The 8516-nt window shown below is 36.9% G+C and overlaps 1 protein-coding gene across 1 annotated transcript in view; it reads right to left on the bottom strand.

Annotated features, from left to right (window-relative positions):
• Nucleotides 1-687: 687 nt before the first annotated feature.
• The window catches only part of MYOF (myoferlin), a 72815-nt gene continuing 64986 nt past the window's right edge, over nucleotides 688-8516 (bottom strand). Inside the window, exons 48-55 of the mRNA XM_009641922.2 lie at nucleotides 7988-8076; nucleotides 7807-7902; nucleotides 4851-4992; nucleotides 4434-4533; nucleotides 3305-3498; nucleotides 2199-2308; nucleotides 1707-1854; nucleotides 688-1229 (exon numbers count right to left, since the gene is read on the bottom strand). Of these exons, the coding sequence (XP_009640217.1) occupies nucleotides 1194-1229; nucleotides 1707-1854; nucleotides 2199-2308; nucleotides 3305-3498; nucleotides 4434-4533; nucleotides 4851-4992; nucleotides 7807-7902; nucleotides 7988-8076 (915 nt within the window). The 3' untranslated portion in view covers nucleotides 688-1193. The remainder of the gene's footprint in view (nucleotides 1230-1706; nucleotides 1855-2198; nucleotides 2309-3304; nucleotides 3499-4433; nucleotides 4534-4850; nucleotides 4993-7806; nucleotides 7903-7987; nucleotides 8077-8516) is intronic.

The following is an 8516-nucleotide window of genomic DNA, read 5'->3' as shown; positions in this document are numbered from 1 at the left end:
CAACGTTTTAAAGACAGCTGAAGTCCTTACCCAGTCAAGAGTGTGACAGTCACACAAAACACTGGTTTCAGGTTCTGCTGCAGATTTCCTACATTTCAAGTATCAGAGATGTTCAGCAAGATACTTCTGCTTTGGCCCTCGATAAAAGTGAGGTAGAATCCCAGGCCCTAACCTGATCTTCAGTGCAGATTATATTTTACTGTCCTTAGGGAGAGGAGACTGAGGCTAAATGAATTATTTCCAATGTGCAGATCAGATTTCAAACAAGGGTTGAATCTGGGTTGTGTATCCTCTTATGTTTTGATTCAAGATAATCTCTAAATACAAGAAGTATAGTGAAACTATTCAGCAAATTTAATTTCTCTATTAATTTCCTAATTAATGAAGAAATTCATTAGAAACTTGTGCCGCTGTATTTCCTTATTCTTCAACATAAAGATAACAGGAAAATACCTTGAACTCCAGATTTGTGGGATTACATCTTCTGATAGACACTTTACAATACCTAATGCATTGTGGTTTTGCAATAGATAAAGAAAACTGGAAACTTGCATTTTCCTTGTGGATAAGTTTATTTAAACATTTGTAAATCATACTAAGTAAACAGTACATTATTTATTTCTGTGTGCATGCAGTTGTCAAGGTACACATACAGCATTGTCGAGTCTACTTGTCTAGTAACTAAGAATTTTAAGCAGCATGATGCTGAGGACTTTTCTAGAAACAATGTCTGAGTCTTCTTTGATTGCACTGTGAGGTTTCTTTGGTATACATAATTATAAGTAGTGCTTGTTTTTTATTAAGCTAAAATGTGAAGTTTCAAAGTGTGCCCAATAGAAAGGAATTCTCAAAAGGAAGTATCCATTAAAAAATAGAGAAAGCAATAGTAGGCAGGCTCCTGAGTGATTTTTATGAAAAATCTAGGTTAAAAGCAAGGAAGTCAGAACTTTACTATGTGTAGATACCACTGAAGTAAAAAAAGTACACGAAACATGAGGGGGTTTATCCTTTGTTTTTTAAAAACTCCTGTCATGACCCCTTGAACTTTCGCTAACCTTGGTTAAATTCTTACTTATCTATTTTACAGTTCCAACACTAGCAGATAAAAAGGATGGAGAGCTGTGCTGAACTTGGTCCACAGCCTGAGGCGAAACCTCATTACTATTTAAAAGGATGAGGTAAAAAACTCTTCTTTAAATTGGCTTCACAATCTTCATTGACAAATAGTTCTGTTGGGGAAGGAGGGAAGACACAATAGAGGTTAAAAGATGTACACAAAATACTTCAGTGCAGTTTTTTAAAAGACATTTAAGATATTAAAATGGATCAGAATGTATTCAGGGTATACTAATTTCAGTTAAAGTACAGTAAAAAAGAGTAAGATATTTCAGATTAGTAGTAGTAGACTGAAATCCAGGCTCTAGACTATTAACTATTTTTAATTGTGTAGGTTATCCACACTTCTAAAGCAGTCATTTGCTCCATCTTTAGTTAACAGGTTAGTTTTCACATACATTTTAATTGTTTCTCAATAAATATCAGTTGAAATTTTTTATAGCTATATGGATATAATCCCTATCTCCCTGCTAAAACTGAGTTGATAGAATCTCTTGTCTGAGTAAGGAATGTATCCTGTTGATGACTCGTATATAAGCCAGCTTCATACCACACATGGCTGAAGAACAGTAACACTTAAAAATTCTTACCGGCAATGAATAGAGGAGTACCGCTACGAACAAGAGTAAAATCAGCAAGAAGATAAGGCCTATGAAGAGCCATTTAAACCTGCGCCACACGATAAATTTCATTGTCTTGCAGGGATTTGTAAACCAAAGGAAGGAAGTATCTGGTCGGCTGCATTTTGAAAGAAACAAGTATTACTTATACTATGAAAACAGTGAATACTTAAGTGTGAGACTGTAATACGTAACAACAGTCTGGTTCAGAGGTTGAAGAACACACAGGTATTTTTGTAACATATAACAGCAGTTTCAGTAAATGCGTGCCATTAATACTGAAATCACCTTGCATTTTATCCTAATGCTTGCAAAAGGAAACAGGACTGGCTTTTATAAATGAAGATTTGCAAAGGACAATTGATGTTTAATAGATTCTTTGCTGCATGCGGTTTTTGTCAAGAACATCACAGCAGCTAGATGTTATGTATTTCTCAAGCTAGTGAGGGAAAAATAACTTACTTTGGTAGATCTAGTTTGGGGTTCATGTTGGGTTCATCTCTTCCTTTACCAGCTGGCCTTTCCTCAGCTTCTTTTTCATTGACGACTTCCAATGTCATTTCAACTTTACCCTTCAGAAAACATGTGGCATGAGACAAGCATCTTACTGAAACAGAACTAAGAGCACTTGTTTGCTACTTATATAGCAGAGTCTGGGATCAGCTCATTGTGTGCATCTGTGTGTTTTCAATTTCCTTCTCAAAACACACTTCTGCGCTATGACAATGTCACAACAAAGTATCAGAGAATGACAAATAGAAAAAAAAATCACAGTACATAAAATGGTTCTGCTAATTTGTTTGTAGTTCTGTTTTAAGCTATATACTGGGGTTTTTTCCAATTTAGCAAAACAAAAGCAGTTCTCTTCTTTCAAGAACAACCCAAAGACCGCTTCTTTTCCAAATGACTAAGCATCTCATTTTTTATATTGCTGTGGCTGATAGATGTTTCTGAATATTTTTCCTCCTTTATTAAATTCCAGCAATAATGTTTAAAGATTTGTAGAAAGAAGAAACATACAGACTTGAAAGGCTTAATACTCTGGCAAGTGATAAATATGCATTTATATTCTTCATAGAATAGGTTAAAATGCTTTTGGTCTGCTGATTGCTCTTGTAATCATGAAGCTAGTCTGGGTTCTCAGTATATAAATTATATTTGCTCTGTACAAAAATGCTTTGGATTTTTAAGCTCTTTTCTTTAGTCTTTAATGCATTTAGGATGTCTCATGTTTCTCCTAAGCATTAATGTGATAAATTCATTCACAAAATAACTCTATTGGCTGCTTTGGTGAGATAATATGATGCAACCTGGTACCAGAGTCCTTCAAGTTAAACAGAGTTAAAAACAAAAAAAAATAAATTTAAGTATTGAACTCATACTTTAAAACAAAAAAATGTTGATGGAGCAAAATTCCTGAACTTGTGCATGGAATGTTTTGTTTACTCCTCCTCTGTTTATCCACTGAAAGCTAACAGCTAAGTGGGGGACTCTTTACAGTCTTTCTTACAATTTCAAAAGCAAGGTGAGCATGTTTTAAGTAGTTTTAAGAGAAGCAATAATCATACCGCTAAAATACGGGAGCCATCCTTTTCAACATAACATGGCCACCATCCTTTCATGGATTTCTGTTCGAAGAGAGAGGCAGTCCTGGGAGCCTTCTGAGAACTGTCTGCCTTGTATTCTGGAATCATGTCTATATTGCATTTCTCTGGAACTTTTGCTGGAATGATTGTTTTATGTAAATCAAGTTCCACAAAGCCTAGGAGGTGGGGAAAAAAAAATAAACACTGCATAACACAACCAACTGTACAGCATAGTGGTTCAATATCAACCTTTCCTATCTCTAAACATGTTATACAGGAAAAACAATCAACATATGCATTATATTCTTGTTTGTCCAAGGATATTGTGAGGTGGGGAAGTGGGACACATCAGGCTGTGTTTAAGCCAATCTTGCTGGTGTTGAAAGTGCTGGTAGTGATAAACTGGATTTAGCAAGCTCTCATCCCCCTCTTTGAATGTGAGTGAAATCACTTGACTTACTTATAATAGAGGGTTTTTTTCCCCACACACCTAAATAGAAGACTACATACAGTAATGTAATACTATTGTAATTTCTGATAGTTAAATGCATAATTTAGCTAACTTTAATGATTGTTATAAACCAATCAATTGTTTTCAGATTTTGAGGCCTATGTGATTTGCATGTAAGCTAAAGAGTTTGGAGCTGTCTTAATACAGGGCAAAGAATCTTCTGCAGACCAATATCTCCACAAAAAGTAGGGATTATTAAAGGTGTGAAGCAGAATTAATAATTATGTGAAGTAGATTGCTTAACCTAAATTACAGTGTTATGTCAGTACTCTTAGTTAGAACTGAAGTACTCTTGTTTTAAGTAATCTTACTTAAAGAAAGACGCAAAGTACGTTTTCATGCACATTATAATTTCATGCACTTTGTGATAGGGTTTACCTGAATGAAAAGTATCTTGGTTTACTTGGCCTTTACTGAGTGACTATCCATCCACTCATTCATTCATGAGCGCAAGTAAGCCTGTACTGTGTGGGAAAGCAGGAGTGTATTTGCATGCTCGGTGGTTCACTTTGTAAACACAATCCTTATGCAATAATTTAAAATTGTTCATTTTTATCTCTTACTCTGAGACAACAATAATTCTCTTCTTAGAAGTCTTACCCAGATAATCATCCAAGGAGAACTTGTCGTTATCCCATATTTGAATGATCAGTTTGGGTGGGATTCTGAATTCTGTCTTGTCAAGACTCCAAAAATGTTCCTAAAATTTTAAAAAACAAAACCCAAGCACCTTTTTAAAATTACTTACGAAAATTCAAAGCTGTGGTCTGTCAGTACTTGTGAATTCTGCAGCTGGTGGAAGTATTAAGGATCTAATACTGCCCTTGCTAAGAGGAGACTGCTGTTGTTGCCAGTGTGGTGTTCCTGGCTCAAAGTCAAAATTGAATCTGTTCACAATAGCAGTTTGAAAAAAGCATGCAGAACAGAGCCAAACTGTCTCTTTCAATATGTAGGTACAAAATTATCAGACTAATTACAGTCTGTATTCTAAGTATTGAAATCTTTAGAAATTCTTACCTTTTTAGAAATGACACAGAGTTGCTCCGCTGGGAGATAGTCAAAAGGAAAAATAAATCTCCAGTTAAAGTTCCCTTCACCATCCAAGGATCGATAGTGAACATCGGTTTTCTGCTTATTTTCTTCATTACCAGGCATCCATCTGAAAAGAGAGAGACAGACAGGTCTGGTGTTCGCAGGGGACTACACTGGTGCTTGTTTGTACTGTACCCATATCATTAAGTGGTTGCAAACAAGCCGTAAGAGTTGCTCACAGAGGAGTGAAGAGTCTTTCACACCCTTTCTCAGTTTGGTTCCAATTTGGCACTGTAAAGAGGACCATATGAACTGAACTTCTGATCTGCTAAGACCAGTACTGTATCAGTGGGGAGTTGTTGGTGGGGTTTTTTAATTTCCTTTTTAGGATAAATTAACTCAATAGCCTAGTAGTGTATTTCCCTGATTTCTATTGAATTTTTTACATTAAGACTAGGAAATGTAAGAAGTAAGAATCCAGGTTATGCAGCACCAAAGCTAAGACACTATCTTTTCAGTTGCTTCCCATCTCAAGAGATGAAGGGATCTTTCACTGTACATTAACTGGTCGTACGTTATCTCATAACACTTTGGTATTTCTCTGGGGTTAGCATTATTTCAGAGGCACTGACTTGGCTGAACCAAATCATCTTTGGTCTACGCATTCCTGGGGCATTCTGAACATCATTCATTTGTAAGTAAGTGTTACGTGACAGGATGCTCCTACCCCTTGACGTAAATGTCACTCATTTCTTCCCCTGTGATGCTCTTTTCATCCAGAATGACATCTTTGGTGTTCCATACAATCACCCGCAAGATATACCTAAGAGAGAAGATGTTTGGGGAAAGAGAATTGAATTGCCTTTGTCAGGGCTGCCAGACGGTGTGTAGTACATATGGATACTCACTTCTTGGCTTTTCGGGGAGTGATGTTGAAGGGAGGGCCTGGAGGTCCTAAGCTTTTAGGGAAAACATCAACCCACATCTGGAGCTTTCCCTGTAGCAGTAGAGAAGATGGATGAGGCATTGTTTGTTGTATAGAAGTTTGACATGGTAATTCCACGGAACTGCTTATTGACATGCTTAGTACTAATTTTAGCCACAGAGCTAAACTCATTAATTCCTAGTGAATTCAATGGAAGTTAGGTGTGTAAATAGTTCTCATTCTGTAGGTCCAAGCTTCTGTTCCCTCAGAGCCAGGCTGTCTCCTTTAATATTGGTAAGGTATTGAACACATGTTCCAGTTTATTTCAGTAACAAAGTAATAAATAAATCTTTCCCAATTTCCACTCTGTCACTGTTTAAGGTGTCATTTGGGGGTCTTAATGGCAAAACATAACTGCATTTTCTTATGTTTCTAGACTAACCTGCTTTAGTTTCTCAGCCAAGTAATATTAATTTGTAGCCCTCTTCCCCCTGTGTGATAGCACTCTGTTGACAACATGATACAAATGCAGGAATCCTCCATTTCTGCATTAAAGAAACCACAAGTAAACAGGTTCATAGTACCTGGGAGATGTTGGGTTGGAAGGTGCTATATAAAGTCCTTGTCTCCACATGTTCAGGTACCAAACCCTGGGTTCTGAGGATATGAAGGGCTAGCCGCTCTTCACCTGGACCAAGATGCTGATGCAAAATTTTGTTAGCTTCTGAAATAAAAGAAATGGAAAAAGAATGGGGGTTCATGACACAGAATTTGAATTTGAACTTTTTAAAAAATTTAGACCCAGATATTTAAAAATTCAGCAGAAAACTGTGCTCAGCATTAAAAAAATGGAAGATTTTTTCTAATTTTCCATAAATTACTGAAAAGTTTTTATTTGTGTCAGTAAGAATTTAAGACAGAAAAATAAAATAAGTGAACAAGCTCACCAGCTTCCTCCAAAGTATAGTCTCGTCCCCCGTAGTTAATCTTTCTACCATTCTCAGAGAGGACAGGAGGAGCATAGCCTTTAAACCTGGCTACATTTTGCAGTAACTGGGTTGGTTTTAGTTGATCACGCCAGGTATTCACACCTGAACTTTTAGGAAAGCAAGAGAAACACATCTTAAAATTATTTACCATTCAGGGTATTTACACATCATGTAAAATGTATTTATTAAACTAATTCAGAAAGGACAGCCTGTAACTGCCTAGACTGAGGCCACTTGAGTTTGATACAGTGACATAATTTTATACAATGTCAATTACCTTCCAAGACAGAGTGCTTTTTTCTTTACATATCAAAATAATTTACGCTAACAGATGCTTTCATATTTATTTCCATGAGTGAGTAGGTCAGAAAATTCTATTAAGTGTGTGTTCTCTTTCTGCTTATTTTCTTCATTACCAGGCATCCATCTGAAAAGAGAGAGACAGACAGGTCTGGTGTTCGCAGGGGACTACACTGGTGCTTGTTTGTACTGTACCCATATCATTAAGTGGTTGCAAACAAGCCGTAAGAGTTGCTCACAGAGGAGTGAAGAGTCTTTCACACCCTTTCTCAGTTTGGTTCCAATTTGGCACTGTAAAGAGGACCATATGAACTGAACTTCTGATCTGCTAAGACCAGTACTGTATCAGTGGGGAGTTGTTGGTGGGGTTTTTTAATTTCCTTTTTAGGATAAATTAACTCAATAGCCTAGTAGTGTATTTCCCTGATTTCTATTGAATTTTTTACATTAAGACTAGGAAATGTAAGAAGTAAGAATCCAGGTTATGCAGCACCAAAGCTAAGACACTATCTTTTCAGTTGCTTCCCATCTCAAGAGATGAAGGGATCTTTCACTGTACATTAACTGGTCGTACGTTATCTCATAACACTTTGGTATTTCTCTGGGGTTAGCATTATTTCAGAGGCACTGACTTGGCTGAACCAAATCATCTTTGGTCTACGCATTCCTGGGGCATTCTGAACATCATTCATTTGTAAGTAAGTGTTACGTGACAGGATGCTCCTACCCCTTGACGTAAATGTCACTCATTTCTTCCCCTGTGATGCTCTTTTCATCCAGAATGACATCTTTGGTGTTCCATACAATCACCCGCAAGATATACCTAAGAGAGAAGATGTTTGGGGAAAGAGAATTGAATTGCCTTTGTCAGGGCTGCCAGACGGTGTGTAGTACATATGGATACTCACTTCTTGGCTTTTCGGGGAGTGATGTTGAAGGGAGGGCCTGGAGGTCCTAAGCTTTTAGGGAAAACATCAACCCACATCTGGAGCTTTCCCTGTAGCAGTAGAGAAGATGGATGAGGCATTGTTTGTTGTATAGAAGTTTGACATGGTAATTCCACGGAACTGCTTATTGACATGCTTAGTACTAATTTTAGCCACAGAGCTAAACTCATTAATTCCTAGTGAATTCAATGGAAGTTAGGTGTGTAAATAGTTCTCATTCTGTAGGTCCAACCTCCTGCTCTGCCATAATATTGGTAAGGTATTGAACACATGTTCCAGTTTATTTCAGTAACAAAGTAATAAATAAATCTTTCCCAATTTCCACTCTGTCACTGTTTAAGGTGTCATTTGGGGGTCTTAATGGCAAAACATAACTGCATTTTCTTATGTTTCTAGACTAACCTGCTTTAGTTTCTCAGCCAAGTAATATTAATTTGTAGCCCTCTTCCCCCTGTGTGATAGCACTCTGTTGACAACATGATACAAATGC

Source organism: Egretta garzetta, unplaced genomic scaffold (genome assembly GCF_000687185.1).
Source record: "Egretta garzetta isolate BGI_Z169 unplaced genomic scaffold, ASM68718v1 scaffold56, whole genome shotgun sequence".
Lineage (NCBI taxonomy): Eukaryota > Metazoa > Chordata > Aves > Pelecaniformes > Ardeidae > Egretta > Egretta garzetta.
The sequence above is the reverse complement of the archived record's forward strand: the minus strand, read 5'-3'. Positions and strand labels throughout refer to the sequence as shown.